Source organism: Emys orbicularis, chromosome 2, assembly GCF_028017835.1.
Source record: "Emys orbicularis isolate rEmyOrb1 chromosome 2, rEmyOrb1.hap1, whole genome shotgun sequence".
Taxonomy (NCBI): domain Eukaryota; kingdom Metazoa; phylum Chordata; order Testudines; family Emydidae; genus Emys; species Emys orbicularis.
In genome coordinates this window covers 253293465-253311555 of record NC_088684.1, presented here as the reverse complement: position 1 = coordinate 253311555, position 18091 = coordinate 253293465, and the positions used below count along the sequence as shown (strand labels likewise).

General features: G+C 47.2%; 1 protein-coding gene across 1 annotated transcript in view; it reads right to left on the bottom strand.

Moving 5' to 3' along the window:
* Positions 1 to 17223, bottom strand: part of LOC135873576 (lanosterol 14-alpha demethylase) — a 32871-nt gene extending 15648 nt beyond the window's left edge. Inside the window, exons 1-4 of the mRNA XM_065398193.1 lie at positions 17133 to 17223; positions 14959 to 15057; positions 10504 to 10680; positions 991 to 1117 (exon numbers count right to left, since the gene is read on the bottom strand). Coding sequence (XP_065254265.1) covers positions 991 to 1117; positions 10504 to 10680; positions 14959 to 15057; positions 17133 to 17219 — 490 coding nt within the window. The 5' untranslated portion in view covers positions 17220 to 17223. The remainder of the gene's footprint in view (positions 1 to 990; positions 1118 to 10503; positions 10681 to 14958; positions 15058 to 17132) is intronic.
* Positions 17224 to 18091: the final 868 nt, after the last annotated feature.

Here is an 18091-nt window from a genome sequence, read left to right as displayed (position 1 = left end):
ACACATGCACTCCCTCCCCACCCCACCCCCAAAAGCCCAGCTATGGAGTGGCCTCCCTCCCCCCGGCCCATACCACCTCCACCCCCAGAGCCCAGGGATCCAGGAAGAGAAACAGCCAGATGCTGGGTCCTGAGCTTGTATGGAGTTTCCTGTACGCTGCCTCCTTCCTTCAGGGCATGCTGGGAATTGTAACTGCTGGGAAGCCTCCAGCTCCCCTGCCCCCGGCAGTGTCCTATATTTGTGAGCTGGGGAGTCAGACTCTGTGGGCTTCAATGGCCCCTAGTGGCAGCCAGAAGCTCTGCAGCACCAATTCTGCAGGAACAAATGAAATTCTGCACAGAACATTAATTCTGCACAAATTCTGCATTGCACAGTGGCACAGAAGTAACATGCTCATAATGAAGCAGCCCTATTCAAATCAATGAAGTTTGGGAATAAACGCTCACTAATAAAATGGACAGGTGGGGTCTATTTTTTCTTATTAATTTTTAATCTAATTTGGCTTAAGTCAGACTGTTTTAGTTAAGGAAGTACAAATAGTCTGTTTCTTTAAAGAGGATGTGCGTTATTGATCATGATTCTGGAACAAGGGAATAACAACATTTAAAAATGTTGAGTTGCTGGTTTAACAGTGAAGATATTAGGCACAAGTGGCCTAACCCTTGCAAAACTATCCTAATGCAGCCTGAACTGTTAGTTTGGGGACAAATAGGCAGAGACTACGAAGCCAAGAGCAAATTAGCTCTTTACAACCTACTACTAACTTTGTGAGTGGCTTCATCCTCCCTTGAGCTTTAAGTAGGCAAAGAACATGCTTTGTACCTGGTTCTTTTGAGCATGGAATGTCTGATACAGTTGGACCTGTCTTTCCTTTCTATTAAAAATGTTCAAGTAGATCAAAATACTGTCATATGAAGCTAGTTTTGTCTACTTCTCATGCACTCCCGTCAGTGTAACTTTTCAACACACAAAGCATCTGATCTTGCTTACTTCTTTCTCCACTGTCTCCCCAGGATTTGAAGTACTCCTTTGTTTCTTTTTCAATTACAGGTACGTGTTGTTTAAACTGAGCTATATTCAGCCCAGTTTTTAGCATTTTCTTTTGTTCCAAAAATACCTGCAAGGGTTAAGATATTAGAGGTATAGAACATGAGGTACATAATTACAGTTTAGTCATTAACAGCGTATTGCAAGTGGTACTAAAACAGAAAAGACAGAAATAGAAAAATAGAAGTCACAGGGAGAACCTTCTAGAAACGAAAGTAAAATGAAATCAAGATTAGGACTAAAATCTACTACACACTTTTTACAAATTCCAAAACCAAATTAAAAAAAAACAAAACACCACACCCTAAACTATAAACCTGAAATTCCATTTGAGTTTAGCTACTTTGGTTTTCAAGTAAGAATGCTTGCTTAAGGACATCCAAACTGCAACAATACTGTGATGGAGTTGCAAATCTCTTAGAGTCAAAGCAAAACTCATTTACCATATTCTATATTAAAGTTTGACACTACATTTGGCTAACATTTTCAGAGTTAAATAGAGTTCCTAACTTCAGTCACTCAAATAGCTAAACAGCACCTGCAGATCCTATGGACTTCAGTGGGAGCTGCAGATGCTTGGCATCTTTTGAAAATTAAGCCACTTATTTAGTGCCTAACTTTAGGCACCCAAATCTGAAAATGTTAACTAAGTGTTGCAACACTGAGCCAGAAAGGATTAAGCAACTAGCAGGCTAAATGACCTGAATTCAAACTTTAAAGACATATTACAAGAGTACATAAATGGTAATTAGGGCCATTCCTTATAACAAAGCCATGTCAGATAAACTAGAGCTTTGAAATGGAACCATGTATCGTTACAGAATTAGAGGTAATTACTAATTTTATGTGTTTACTTACATCTTGTTAGAGGTTAATCATGTAACCAGATGGTTCCTGTCCATTACTACACTGTATTGATTCAGAGATCAAAAGGGAATATTAACATTTAGATGAAACTTGGGTGTAATAATATCGTCTATAAAAAAAAAAAAAAAAAAAAAAAAAACGAGGAGTCCTTGTGGCACCTTAGAGACTAACAAGGTTATTTGGGCATAAACTTTCGTGGGCTAGAACTCACTTCATCAGATGTATGAAGTAAAAGATACAGGAGCAGGTATAAATACATGAAAGAATGGGGTTTGCTTTACCAAGGGTTAGGTCAGTCTAACGAGATAAATCAATTAACAGCAGGATACCAAGGGAGGAAAAATAACTTTTGAAGTGGTAAGAGAGTGGCCCATTACAGACAGTTGACAAGAAGGTGTGAGTAACAGTAGGGAGAAATTAGTATTGGGGAAATTAAGTTTAGGTTTTGTAATGACCCAACCACTCCCAGTCTTTATTCAGGCCTAATCTTTTTGGCCTGAGGGACCCATCAGGTTTCTGAAATTGTATGGAGGGCTGGTTAGGGGAGGCTGTGCCTCCCCAAACAGCCAGGCGTGGCCTGCACCCCGCCTCCTATCCGACCCCCTCGTTTCTCACTCTGACGGCCCCCCCCAGGACTCCTGACTCATCCACCCCACCCCACCCTGTTCCCTGATGGCCCCCCGGGACCCCTACCCCATCCACTACCACCCTCCTGCTCCCTGTCTCCTGACCACCCCCGGAACCCCGACCCTGATTGCCTCCTGCTGCCCCATCCAACCCCTCCTCTCCTTCCTGACTGCCCCCCGGGACCCGTGCCCCATTTAACCCCCCTGTTCCCCGCCCTCTGACCGCCCCGACCGCTATCCACACCCCCACACCCTGACCCCCACCCCGAACTCCCCTGCTCTCTATCCAACCCCTCCCTGCTCCCTTACCACACTGCCTGGAGCACCGGTGGCTGGCGGTGCTACAGCCGTGCCGCCCAGAGCACTAGGACAGGCAGCCGTGCTGCCTGGCTGGAGCCAGCCACGCCACCGCACAGCACAGAGCACTGGGTCATGCCGTGGCTCTGCAGCTGCGCTGCCCCAGGAGTTCAAAGCCCCGCCACCCAGAGCATTGCACCGGCAGAGCAGTGAGCTGAGGCTGCAGGGGAGGGGGAACAGCAGGCGAGGGGCCGGGGGCGAGCCTCCCAGGCCAGGAGCTCAGGGGCCGGGCAGGAGGGTCCCGCAGGCCGGATGTAGCCCGCAGGCCATAGTTTGCCCACCTCTGCTTTAAGGGAACTGTGGTTTTGGCTTCTGGGCAACCAGTGAGGTATTGTAGAAGCTGTTTTGTTGCTGGCTTGGTGAATTAGGGTTACCATACGTCCGGATTTTCCCGGACACGTCCGGCTTTTTGGTCCTCAAGTCCCCGTCTGGGAGGAAATTCCAAAAAGTCGGACATGTTCGGAAAAATAGGGAGGGAGGAGTCGTGGGGCTTGGGTCCGGGCTGGAGCCGCTGGGGCCGGAGCCGGAGCTGCTGGGGCCGGCAGGTGCTCGGCTGCCGGCCAGCGCCGCTCGCTCTGCCAGGGCTGGGGCCGGGGCCGGGGCCGGGGCCGGGGCGGAGCCACTCGGCCGGAACCGGGGCCTGAGCTGAGCCGGGCCGGAGCCGAGCCGGGCCGGAGCCGGGCCGGAGCCAAGCCGGGCCGGCTCGGCCGGCGCCGCTCGCCCAGGGCCGGGGCCGGAGCTGCTCGGCCGGAACCGGGGCCCAAGCCGTCCGGAGCCACTGGGACCGGGGCTGCTCGGCCGCCGTCCGGCACCGCTCACCCAGGGCCGGGCCGGAGCTGCTCAGCCGGAACCGGGGCCCGAGCCGAGCCGGCCAGAGCCGCTGGGACCGGGGCTGCTTGGCCGCCGCCCGGCGCCGCTCGCCCAGGGCCAGGGCCGGGCCCGGGCCCGGGGCCGGCGCCCCAGGGCCCGAGCCGAGCCGGGCCAGAGATGCTGGGGCCAGAGCCGGCCACCAGAGGGAGCCGCTCGGCCGGGGGGGCCAGACTGGTCCACACCTCCTCGCGCCCCCCCCCCAGCCGAATCCCCAGCTTACCTGCTGCCTGCCTGCTTCAGGCTTCCCGCAAATCAAATGTTCGCAGGAAGCAGGGGAGGGGGAGGAGCAGGAGGGCAAAGCGTTCAGGGGAGGGGGCAGAGTTGGGGCAGGGACTTTGGGGAAGGGGCGGAGTTGGGCGGGGCTGGGGCCAGGAAGGGGAAGGGGGGGGGCTGGGGGCGGAGTTGGGGCAGGGCCGGGGCCCCGTGGAGTGTCTTCTTTTTGGACACTTAAAATATGGTAACCCTAGGTGAATCCAAGTATTAGAATAACCACCATCTTTGGGGATCGTCTGCCCTGTTCTTTGGGGTTTGCCCTGACTGAGCAATCTCAGTGTGCCCACCCACCCCGAGAAAATAACAGTCACTAGCATACTCTTCATGTATTCAGTTATAGTTAAATTACCATTTTTCTAGCATCATGTAGTTTTCAAAGCAAAAATATAACTAGCCCAATAACTATAATAATTACAAATATTAACTAGTCCATTAGTGAATGGAATCTCTCATTGATAGGGCATACCAAGAAAGTTACTATATAGCAGTTAATTCACACACTGGAGTCAAATTCCGTGGTTTGACTGCAGAAAGGGACAGAAGATCCACTTGGTATTGTATTAAGCTTACATATTCAGCCTAGTTACCCACTAACTGGGTAGATAAAGAGCAGTCTTGCTGGCGAACAGTACAGCATGCTAAGATTATCAATTTCCAAGAACTGCAGCAGTGCTTCAGGTAGTGCATAGGTGGTGCATTTCCTTTAAAAGCAAGAAACAGATATATCTTGAGGCCACTAGGGAAAGGTAGGGAGCTGTATGCCAGCAATTACTATGCAATAGTATTTCTTGAAGCTTATATGTTTCTTACTACAGCCCTGCAATTGCTTACCAATGTGGAAGGGGTTTGGACCATGGCCTCACAGACAGACCTCCTCTAAGGGCTGGTCTACACTGGGGGGGGGTTAGGGGGAAAATCAATCTAAGATACGCAACTTCAGCTATGAGAATAGCGTAGCTGAAGTTGACGCATCTTAGATTGACTTACCTCCCGTCCTCATGGCGCGGGATCGATGACCGCGGCTCCCCCGTCGACTCCGCTTCCGCCTCTCACCCTGGTGGAGTTCCGGAGTCGACGGGGAGCGCGTTCGGGGATCAATTTATCGCATCTAGACAAGACGCGATAAATCGATCCCCGATAGATCGATTGCTACCCGCCAATCCGGCGGGTAGTGAAGACGTACCCTAAGGCACCAAGAAACGCTGGGTGTACTAGCAGCTCACACCACAAGCATAAGTACACCACACTACTGCTGCCCTCTCTACAGGGCTGTTGAAAGACAGGACAGGGCTCTGTGGCCTTGCCCCATAGCACAGGGAGGCTGTATTTTATTAATCTGGCTGGAATACCCACTTAAAAATGACACTTCATTGTCACCAGTAAACTATTTTAATCAGTGATCATTTTAATGGATGGAATGAGGAAGCAGGTGGGAATTTTACAGAGAAAAGACTAGAGACTCAAAAGACCAGGAAGAGGGAGAGAAAAAGAAAAAAAGAGAAATAATGAGCAGAAACAGCAATGGGCTTAAAGGAGAACATTTTCTTCCTAATGAATGTGACAATAAGGCAAATGAACAAAAACTTCAGATGCTACATAGAGACCATATTCCCCCTTTAATCTCTGTGCAAACGTCTTACTCATGTTGTGGACAGTCCACTCTGCACTGTGGGAAGTATGAAGTATGAAGTCTTGAATTTATATCCTAGCCACAACCATAATCAATCAGAATTATGTCCTCGCTTTCAAAAAAAGTTTGATATCCATAGCGTAGCACATGACATACTCACTAGGGCAACTTTAACTTATTATGCAACATGCATCCCAGTTTTTTCCTGCCAAACTAGTACTGACCACAATAACTGACAGTCTTACACATAATGGGAAGTGTTTTTATAGCCATGTTGGTCCCAGGATATTAGTGAAATAAGACTAGTGAGGTAGTTATATTGTTGGTGAAAAAGATACGCTTTCAAGGTTACACAGGATCTGAAAAAGGGCTCTGTGTAATCTCAAAAGCTTGTCTCGTTCATCAACAGAAGTTAGTCCAATAAAACATATTACCTCACCCACCTTGTCTATATAATTTTAAATAACTGTCATGTTATAAAGAACATGGTTAACAGACAGACATGCTCTTTGTCATAAAAACAAAAACCCAGAAGCAGAAGTCCAAGCATATCCACTAATTTCCACCATCAAGCCACAGTCCTGTTCCAAGTGGCCTGCTATGGGTGAAAATTAGGATTACAGAAAAAGAAACTATTTTTCCTAAATTATCTGTAACAACCTGGCCTAGTCTCCTTCTCTGGATGGACACCAGTCTGTTGTGACTGAATCTAATCACTGGACCCCCATGTGCTTTTAAGCCCCCTGGTCTGGACAGTGACTGGTCACTGTTCCTACAGTTAGTCTCTAATTCACATACACAGGTGCAGACCTCATATCTGCACCCTTTCCTTTGGATGTGGGGCTCTGTAGCCCAGCCACTTTAAATCCCAGAAACAGTTCCTCGCACCTCTTGAGCCCCCCAGTTCCTTAGATACATACTCTCAGGGTCCACCTGGAAGGTGGTTGCTTAGTTAACCCTGTCAGCAGGAAAACAAGAAACAGGGGCTTACCAAAGGAATTTCTTAGCCACACACACACACTTCACTCTTAACACACACTAGTTACAGATCTTTAGAAAATAATGAAGTCCCTCCCCCATCCCAAGTCTGATTTCATCCTTCCTGAAAGTCCTGGGATTGGTCCACATCCTTAGGCTAGGCAGCCCCTCCTGTCCTCTCTCACCTCCAGCCTTTTTCTTTTGGTATGTGACAGTGAACTGCCTCTTTAGAGAAGCATCCCTGGTTTAAAATAGTATGACCCCTTTCTCTGGCTGTCCACCACCTGACCAAACTGCAGATCTCCCAGCCATATGCTTCCTGGGGGGTTCCAGGTTCTCCTCCTTACCACATTCACCAACACATCATGTCTGTGTATGTAGATTAGAGTCATTCAAAGTCAGTGGCCCTAACAGTACAAAACCCTTTATTCCAGCATGGAATTCATTCAAGGTTGATGGAACTATATTGCTCAGTGCCAGCTTCTCAGACAGTCATTCAACAAGGCGTCAAGCCTCCGCTAAAGAAGAGATGCTGTAACCCACAAAGGAGGTTGCAATATATAATGAAGGTCCTCCAAAATATAGCACCGAAAAGAAATGGAGTTCACAAAACAAAATGGAAGACAAAAGCTCACAATATGACACAAACATATCCTCAATTTGTCAGTGTGTCCACTAGTCTGGATACGATTTATGGATTAAACTGCTCATTCCACCAGAACGGAGACAATTTATGCCTTTGTCTCCCAAAGCTCCTCCTACCCCATTCTCTAGAGAACTGAGGTAACCCAACAGATAGAAGGTTGCCCAACATGTTTTTAAAACATGAATTTAGGCTAAGATGTATGCACTAGGTGAGGTCCTGCTCAGATTGTGGAAGCTGTTTATCTAGGTCAGTGGTGTCCAGTCTGTGGTCAAGGACCGTTTAGTTAAACTGGATTTGATTAGGAAAGTGTTCCCTGAGCTGTACCCTGCAGTTTTATCTGAAGTGTTTGTATAATTCCTGTTGCTACAGAGAGAAGGTAGGGAGCACCGCCTTACCATCTGCCTCAGAAAGTTCTCCTTGTAGCCCCATGAGCAGCTCTGTAACCCAGGAGTGCACCAGACAGTTTCTATCCCTCCTGTGCTAGAGCTATTCAGCAGCTCCCACACTGCCTGGGAGCCCCAGGGAGAGCAGGAAGGAAGCTCAAATGGGTGTGTAAGCCTAGCAGAGTGCCTAGCAAAGGATGGCCCCCACACAATCCAGGGCAAAGCAGAGGGGACCTCCCCAATTCTCTGCACCAACCCAGGTTAGAGCAGCATGGGCACAAGTTGCCTGAGGACACTCCAATCTGACAGAGAACCACAAGAGATTATATGCCACCTGGGAATAGCTAGAGCACAACATACTTCACTCATTCTTCCTTCTCGCCCTGGAGACATAGGAGCTGGTGGAACAGGGAAGATTTTCTTCCCAAAAATATTGGGCCCCTTGACCTTGTTCAGGGTGAAGAGGTTGGACACCACTGATCTAGATACTTACATGGTTTTCAGTGTAGTATATGCACCTCTCACACACACACACACACACACACACACACACACAAAAAACCCACCTCCCTCCCTTCTTCACCTGCAGTGGCATAAAAAGTAGCAAGCTCCTTCCTCTCCTAATTTTCATGTAGCATATGAGGAAGCTCACTCAAAGAAATGGGTTTGGCATTTAGTTCTGAAAGCACAATCAATGGTCATTCTTATATTTTGTGAGTTTAAGTTCCAAAGTCTGAGTCTAGCTCTTGTGACAGTTCTATCCATGTTAACAAGTATCCCACTGACCAAGTTTCATAGCACTGGTGTAAGGTAGCTGTTGCTGAAAATTACGGTCTGAGTGAGAAGCAACCCCTCAAGAAGAAGGGCCTATCTTGAAAAGCAGAGTACTGGGATTATTTCCAAGCAGATGGGCTGCTGTACTCTATACCAGCTGAAGCTTTCTTATCCTGTTCTGCTTCAGGCTCTTACTGCTACTCCATATTTTGGGAATGAAGCCAGATAGAGCAAGTAATATTAAAAAAACCTAAATCAATACTATGACCTAATCTGGAAATTCATGTTATTGAACTTTTAGCTAAATTATAAATGCTGGGAGGTTTTCAACTCAGGTCACTGTCACTAGTAGTGGGGAATTTTATTTTAATTTTACAAAATTACTGTACATAAAGAACAAAATACTGAAAACTGAAATCCTGGTTGGTAGTTGAACTACTGATGGAAGTGAGTTCCTGACAACATAAGCTTCTACTATATTTTCAAGAGCAAGTCTAGATTCTTCTATCATGAATGGAAACTGGCAAATGTGTGGAATTGCATTCTAGGATACACTTAAATCCTGTTCTTATTGCTTTCAGAACATGAACATTGTGTCATTAAATTATAATTAAAGCTTTTAAATCTTTTTCCACACTCAAAAGCTTCAGCAATTGAGCGTTATTATCTAGAAAGAAATTCAAGTGCCATTGCAGTTTACTTTCATATTTGGAGCAACTCCTCGGCAAACCTCTTCAGGTCAACATTTGTTAGTCATTAAGTCAATATTCTGTCTATACTTCTTTCAGATTTTAACTAACTTCTATCTATCCATTCAACTCATTGCCTCTTCCCAGGGAGCTTCATAGGTTCCAAAAAACCCAGAAAAAAACCCACACAAACACTCACTTATCCTTCCCAGCCACCAAGACAACAGCTTATGGGTTTTTAAAAGTGCATCTTAGAATGGGGATAGTATTGGACAGCTTGGTTGAAGAGGGGAGTTTAGCATTTAGCTCTGAATAGTGAGGTTAGCAAACACTTATTTCATCTGGCAGCAAGTTCCATGTTCTTGTTCCATTCTGAAATGAACTTGTGGGCAATCTGCAAAAGTATTCCACCTTGTTACTTTCAGCATGGCAAATATACAGCCACCTACTGGTTTGATTAAAATTATTGGAGCCAGTCAGCCTTAGTTTATCTGGCTCTTCAAGAATGAAAGGATTCTGAAGGCCTCATGGTTCTAACTTTCTCTTTTCCTCCATAGCAGTTTATGTATGCCACCACTATCCCTCTCTAGAATGGGAATATGCTTCTGAAGCATGCAGCCATTCCTAGCACATTAGATAACTATCATCCTCAAACACTCAGCTTCCACCTTGTGCAGTCCTCCATCCTCCCATAGTCAGGGAGGAAGGTCTGCTGCCTTCCTCTCCAGTCTCAACCTCTGCAAGAATACAAGGCAAAGACGGTAGAGGTAACAGAGAGGTGTTATGCTGCTTGCTGTCTGCTGCACTGAGGAGACTCAATACCACCTGCTGGTGAGGGCAGAAGTGCAAGGTTTTGTAAAGAAAACCCACTAAGCACTTAGTCCCTCTCTCTAGTACTAGATCTATCAGAGTGGCTTGGGGAGGTGGTACCGCCTCACATTTGTATGTACAAATAGGCCCGTAGAAAAAAAATCTCACTCTGAAGCTCCCATGGCAAGGAATGAGCCTAAAGGTGCTCTTAGGTTAAAAGCACTCAGAAAGTATAAGCTCAAAGGAGGAAGGAAAACAAAGAAGACAAAGCTGCTAGTTTTCCACTGTGGTGGAAGGAGAAGGTCTAACCCCCGTGTATTGTCCAAACCAGTAGATGGCCATATAAAAAACAATACCAGAGCCTAAATGCGTTCAGTCTTTGGTTACTCTATGCCTAACAATCAAAATCAGCAACTGTGTTGGCAAACCACGCTACCAGAATTTCACTGATATTGTCAATCCCCGTCATATAGGGCAAACAGTTCATGGCAACCTTGTCAGGATTTGATCTGCACCCTAGATGTTTAATTGACTTTGTACTCTAAATACATACCGGATTAGGTACATCATAAGCAACTCCCTTGCCAAAGACTGGTGTGGTCAGTCGAGAGTAAACATCCTCTGCATTCAGGTCTTCATTTTTACTGTTGAATATTAGAGCAGCAGCATCGCTACCCAGTAGGTAGGTAAACGTCTTGCCCACCATAGTGAAGCTAAACACAGGCCCATACTGAGGGGGGAAAGGACAAGTTAGTTTAAAATAATGAGAATTTGGAAAGTTAAAATTTTTTTATCCTTATGAAGAACCTTTCAGATTTTAATTGCTTCAAATCTATATGCTCACAATACTACTGGAGTGCAGCCACCTCTCAGGTGGGAAAGGAGGACAGCAGCCAACTAGACAACTGATGCATAGCTTGCACTACACATTGGGGAAGAAGAGGAGAGGTCAGAGGGGAGAAGTTTGACCAAAGGAAATAAGCACACGCCCCTACTCTTACAAGAAGTGACTAAAAAAAAAATCACTTAATGGGACATGAATACCTTAAATCAAACTTAAATCGGATTTTCCCAAATATATTTATGAGGTAATATCCAAGATTATAAATAAAGGATTTGTGTTTTTCCTGTTTACTTGGTTGCATTTTGTGTCTAATGAGTCAGTTTCCATTTTCATTTGTGCAGGGGTTTTTACACAACAGGGGAAAGACCTTCTTTAAAACAGGAATGTGTGAAACCACAGAAATAGTAAGGGGACTTGGACGTAGAGAGGTAGAGACTTCCACAGCAGAGAGCCTGGAACCTTTGAGAACCCCCAGGATTTCCAGGCTCCTTGCTTCAGAAATCAGAAGCTAAGCCCCCACTAGAATCTGGGCTTCCAGGCTCCCTGCCATGGAGACTAAGTCCTGAGAGCTCCAGTTGGATCTGCCAGGGCTTTCAGGCTCCTGGACATATAGCCTGGAAATCATGGTATAGCAAGCTGGATGTTGAAATTTTAAACCCAAATCACTTTCATGAGAGTTTTTGGGTTTAACAAACCAGTACTTTCCAATAAAATACAACCAACTCTACTTTAAGGTTTTCTTTGACCAAATCCCCATGAAGTGAAGTGCATATTAAGTTTGTCCATTTCACAAGCATGAAATCAATAGTACCATGAATCAAGCCTGTGGTTCCAGAAAGTCTAACCGTTAAGCCTTCTTCTGACATAAGTCAGACACTACGAGTACAAGATAAGTATCATTTCATATTTTCCCTGGGCTAGTAAAAATCTTGGTGCAGTTGAACACCCAATTATTCATAGTTTACAACAGACACTCAAATTCTTCAAGTAGTCAGGGTAGTGGCCCAGTCATATGCTGAACTCTTAACATGACCCAAGATTATCAGCAAGGAAGAGACTGAGAAAGAGAGCCTGAGTAATACCAACAAATGTTAAGGTAAGTAATTCAAATAGCTCATTGGATAACGAGTGAATCCACTGGTAGGCTTCCCTCAACTATATGTACACTTCTTTGAAATCGGGTCACATCCACAATTGAAATCCAGGGATGTGACTCTGTTTCAGTCATAGCCTGGGAGCATGTGGAATTCCATTGGCAAACTAATGACAGAAAGGCAAGGGACATGTCATTTGATTTGTAAAAATCTACAGTATCACAATTTCAATGGTGTCATCCTTTACGGCTTGGGAGGTGGGGACTCACTGCCCCTTGCCTCTGCAGCTCCCAGTCCTCCGGTTGGTGGAAAAGTTGATAATACAGTGTCATTGGAAAAGGGAGAAATGATACCCAGCTCAACCCATGAACACAATGGTACCAAACATGACAAACCTAGAACAATTATGTAGATACATATTCGACAAAATGTTTAAAAATCAACATTACGACACATGGCAGACCTACACTGGTGGATGTTTTCCAAAAAGCAGACAGATAAAAATTGCCACTGATAACGGGTGCATTTATACCTGTGTAACAGAACGTACTTCTGTGTCTGCTATTGTAATTATCTTTGCACAAAGTAGGTCTTGTGAGGTGTCATTTGAAAACACATAATTTGCTGGTCATTATTATCCTGGTAAAATATGTATGGCAACATTGTATGTAAAGTTATAAGATTCCATTCTATGGTGTTATTAATACATGATCCAAGTCTAGGGAGTGGCCAAAAAGTTCCTCGCAGACAAACAGCAAGCTGATGCCTTGGCCCGGTGTAAACAAGGCCAATGAGCCATTACCTGTTAAGTGGCTATTCTTTGGCAGGAAAGAGGGCTTGGGTGAAAAATCTACATCTTAGCAAAGAAACAGAGTTCCCACCCACACAAACTGCCTGTCACCATGCTCCTAGCTGAAAATGCTTCTTAAAGCAGGGAGAGGACTATAAAAAGGAAGGGGAGACACCCCAAGACACCTTCTCTCTCTCTGCCCATCATAGTCACGGCATCTGAAGGACAAAGGAAGCAGCATAGGTGTTTGGTCAGTAATTTGCTGAAGAATGTAGTGAGAAAACTTGCTTTGAATCTAAGGTAGCTTGTTAAGTTAAGTATTAGTAAACATTTTATCTTTATTTTTCTTGTAATCATTGCTGACTTATGTCTCATTACTTGTACTCACTTAAAATCTCTTTGTAGTTAATAAACTTCTGCATATTTGTCAAAATAAAAATATAGTCATGCCAGTTTCAATTATTTTGGTAATTTATTTCAAAATGCCTATCAGCAAGTATGTCTGTAACAATACAGACAACAAAAAACATTCCGCCAGGAGTAGAGAGTTAAAGAAACACCTAGGACAACCCAGTTCCGGTTTCTCTGTTATGCTTTTATTGAGCGCCTCAGTCTGGGTGCATCATGCATGCCAGCTGAGCACATCTTGAAGGGAACTCGTTTTTTTTGCCCTGCTCCCCCAAGGCTAACAAATAGAGGACACTGCCAGGGGAAGTGGGAGCTGGAGGGGGGCATACAGCTGGGGGGGGCTGGAGGAGTGGATTTCTGGCTCCTCTTAAGAGCCCAGCTGCAGGGCCAGACACCCACATCCCCTCCCGCCCAGAGTCCAGCCGTGGGGCCAGACACCCCACTCCTCCCTTCCCAGAACCCAGTTGCAGGGTGCCCCCAAGCTCAGACACCTACACCCCCTCCGTCCCCAGAGCCCAGGAATACAGAGGGAGAAACAACATGATGCTGGCTTCCAGGCTTGTACAGAGTTTCCCACACGCCTCCAGGGCATGCTGGAAACTGCAGCTGTACCCTTCACCTCCACCTCCCCCTGGCAGTGTCCTCTATTTGCAAGCTGGGGAGTGAGGCTCTCGGGGCTTCAGAGGTCCCTAGTGGCAGCCAGCAGCTCTGCAGCGCCAATTCCGCAGGAAAAAATGAAATTCTGCACAGAACATTAATTCTGCGCAAATTCTGCATTGCACAGTGATGCAGAATTCCCCCAGAAGTACTGTTTCTGAGCAACCCAGGCAGAGAAGCTACAGCAGCAGAACATTGTAAAGATCACCCCAACTAGAGGGAAGGGGTGATGCAACTACCCATTAGTCTGGACTGTACCGTGGTTTGTCACAACCTGTTATTAAGAAGGCAAAATTATAAAGTACTGGGATGGGATGATTGAGCTAATCCAAAACTACACTTCCCTATCGGGCATGTATGGTCTTGGTGGATGAACTGATCACACCAGTTTTGTGCAATATACCATGCATTAGCTGAATCCATCATTCAGCTAATCAAATTTTCGTGTGAAAAGACCAGATGCCTACCACTTTGCAAATGTTTGACCAGTAGCCTCTCTTGTACATAGATGTGCGCGTACGGTGTGGATGAGGATCAATGTGACAACATGTCTAGCAATGATGCCCTACTTGGTGACAACACTGATGATGACTTTGATGAATAAATGTTTTCAGTTCTACATATCAAGGCCAACTTACCCAGAATTACCAAAGATCAATGTCTTTTTTATGTAAGCAATGCATCCCTATGTCAAAGTATAATTCAAAATGTTAATTTTTAAATATTTTTTCTCAACTACATATCTATATAATTGTTCTAGGTTTATTATGTTTGGTATCATTGTGTTTTTGGAAGAAAAGGCTTTCGAATGATATCCAGCTTGACCCAATTCCAAAGACACTGCATTAACAAACTTTCCACCAACCAGAGGACTTGAAGCTGGGAGCCACAGGGACAGGGGGCACCAAGTCCAACCTGCCACGCCACAAAAGATGACACCATTGAAATTATGATTCTGTAGATTTTTATTAATCAAATGACATCTCCCTTACCTTTCTATCATTAACTTGTCCACAGAATGAGGTATTTCTACATAATGTGCCCACACTATCAAGGTTGTATGGTATATTGAACTCTAGCAGACAACGTGTAAACATTTCATTCCAAGGAGATTCAAAATTATCCAAATTCTAAATAGGTTCTGGGAACACAGAAGGTAGCAGAACAAATAAGAATATCCTAGGTACACTCAACCACTCATTAGGCAAGACTCACCTTTTCATAGGCATTTTCTAAAAAGTCAATAGGACTTTTTCCAAATGCTACTGCATGTCCAAGAAAAGGGATATTAGACGAAATATAAGGTGGGTATTTCTGCAAGAGAATATTCATTTAACATTTAGATTGCTTCAAAAAAGAATTAAATACTGCATTAGGACTGCTGACTTATTTCATGATTCATTATGTGAATAATTGGATTAAACAACTCACACTGGCCGAGAACGTATATGGATAAATAATCATAACATTACTCATTTTATGGCACCTACAGCTTTGGATAAGAGATTGTTATTAACCAAAGATAGGAAAGATTCAAATAAATACTTCTGGAGACTGGTTAATGAGACTAGAATAGAAAGATACGGTAAATGGAAAGATATGAAGCGTGCTGGATAATAGATAAGGCTGCAATGAGGCTCTATTTTAGGGAGAATGAAAGGCCATTTGGGAGTTGATGGCCCAGAGCGGTGACAGGCAAGGGCCTGGATGAGGGCTGGACTCAGCCATTGGTATCAGCTATTTCTTTTTTATCATTCAAAAGGATTTGGGGTCATGGCTGACATCCCAGCCATCATGTAAAATGCTTCCCTGTGGCTTTTTGACATGCATACAGAGGTACCTCACTGCCAAGTCCCTATCCTAGGAGGGGAGGGAAGGCTGCAGCATGATCTCCCACCTACGCGCAGCCAGTGGCCTATGCTTGCTACTGCCATGCTGGAGCCTCCACATTTATTTATTGACAACATTTGCAGAATTTTAAAATATTGTGCAGAGAATTTAATTTTTTGGTGCTGAAATCCCTAAGGAATATGGGGTGCTGGGCAGTGGGGGAGGGGGGGCTGTGAGAGGGGCACTGGGCAGGGGTCTGTGGGTGGGAGATTGCTGGGCATAGGGATCTATGGTGGAGATCTCTGGGTGAGGGGCCACTGGGCATGGGAGTTGCTGGACATAAGGGGGTACTGGGCAGGGGGTTGGTGTGGCAGGTCACACTGGCAGGGCTGGGGTTGGGGGCACAGGTAGGCGAGAAGTGCAGGAGCTAGAGTGAAGGCAGCACTGTGCAGAGGTTGGGGGTGAAGGTGGCAAAATTAAGATGTTCTTAATAAAGTGCACATGGCAAGTTTTCCAATACTGTAAGCTTATGTTTGTGTTGCTAAGAGAAAGTCAGGCATAGGGGCGCTAGTTTAATAATACTGCGTAGGGCCACATAAATCCTAAGGACGGCCATGCACGTAAGTGCATTTTAAAAAGCTTGTTCCAAAACGTCAGTCCTACTTGGAGGCAAAGAAACCTTTCTTCTGCGCAATAGGTAGGGCAGTGCCCCCATCCAATGGAACTGTTCCAGAGGGTGTGCAGCTTGTCACTCTCTGGAAACAAAGCCCAATACAATATTCCTTCACAAATCCTCACCCATACACAGGAGCGGCGCCAGGGTTTTTGGCGCCCTAGGTGGGGGTCCTTCCGCGCTCCCGGTCGTCGTCGGCAATTGTGCGGCGGCGTGGGGGGGGGGGGAGAGGTCCTTCCGCGCTCCCGGTCTTCGGGGCACTTCGGCGTCCTGGAGCGAGTGAAGGACCCACCACAGAACTGCCACCGAAGACCTGGAGCGCGGAAGGACCCCCCGCTGCAGAATTGCCGCTGAGAGCAGCAAAATGCCGCCCCCCCAAATCCTGGTGCCCTAGGCGACCGCCTAGGTCGCCTAAATGGAAGCGCCGGCCCTGCCCATACAGTCAGACTCTGTCAGCTCTTCCCTGGGGGCAGCTCTCTGCCCAGAAGGGGCACACATAGGTTTCTCCAGCCAGAAGGAGTTAAGTGCATCCTTGCGACCCGAGGCTTTGGGCTCCAAGGTGGACCCAGGCACCCCAGGGTTAGGTGGGGCGGAGGACGCTGAGGGCAGCAGGCTCTTCTCAGATACCCCCTTAACGCTGCGGGTTTCGCTGAGCATTCCCCTCCGAGCAAGGTAACGGGCGTCCTCTTCCTCTGCCCCCCCGTGCTCAGCCTGCTGCTGGGTGCCCCCCTCCCCTCGTCACCCCGGCTCTGGGGCAGCGGCCCCTCCCACAGCCGAGGGGTCCCCACGACCACATAATGCCTCTGCACACCACACCACACCTCCTCCCGGCCCCGCCATCTCAGCCCCCACCCTACCGGCCCCTCTCCTCCGCCCCGGGACCTACCCCCTCGCCGGGCCGGGGCCGGCGCCGGAAACCCAGCTGCAGCAGGTAGCCCAGGCTCAGCACGAAGGCGGAGGCAACCAGCACCATGGAGAGGGGGCTGCCCGTGGCCACCCGCTCCAGCACGAACCCGCCAACATCCAGTAGGCGCAGCATCTCGCCTCAGTTGCAGGGTGAGCGATTACACGTAACAGGAGCACCAACCGCTTTATTGCGCCTACAAGAGCTGCCCCGGCGCCTCGCCCCCCAGCCCGGAGGGGACAGCTAATCCCGCCTCCACGCGCTGGGCTGATCTCTGCCCATCGTGTTCCGAACCAATCGGCGTCCGAGCGCCACAGGGCGACCCCGCGGGCGGGGCGGGGAAGGGCTCGTGACAGCGGGCGGGGGCGGTGCTTAGCATGTGGGGCGGGTGGTGGGTTCGACAGGGAGCAGCAGCAGCCAATCGGCAGCCGCCGGCTGCTTCGCCAGGTAGTGTGGTCTGTGGAATCCCCAGCGTCCCTGTGAACGCGCCGGGCCAGCTCCGGGTTTGCTGTAAACGATAGCAATGGAGTACCAGATTACACCAGCTGACCCATAATCTCCATTTCCTGACTAAAGTGCCTCTTCTGGGCATTGGCAGCCCCCTGTGGCATGTTGTCCTCCTGCTGGTCTCTGAGACGAGGCGTCTCCTCCTGCACTCAGCCCATTCAGAGGGAGAGACAGCCCCACCTGCAGGGACAGCTGTCACTAGCGAGCGTTGCATCCTGGTCAGATGAGTGTCACAGTGTCTGGGATGAGTGTCACAGTGCTGTTGCTCTCTGACCAGGGCCAGATTAATGCAGGGGCTTTAGGGGCTGCAGCCAGGGCCTTGGGCTAAGGGGGCCCTGCAAAAATAAATCCATAATTATATACAATTCAGTGGTCACCAACCCGTCAATCGCACTCAACTGGTTGATCCTGGAGCCTCTGCCAGACTATCGTGA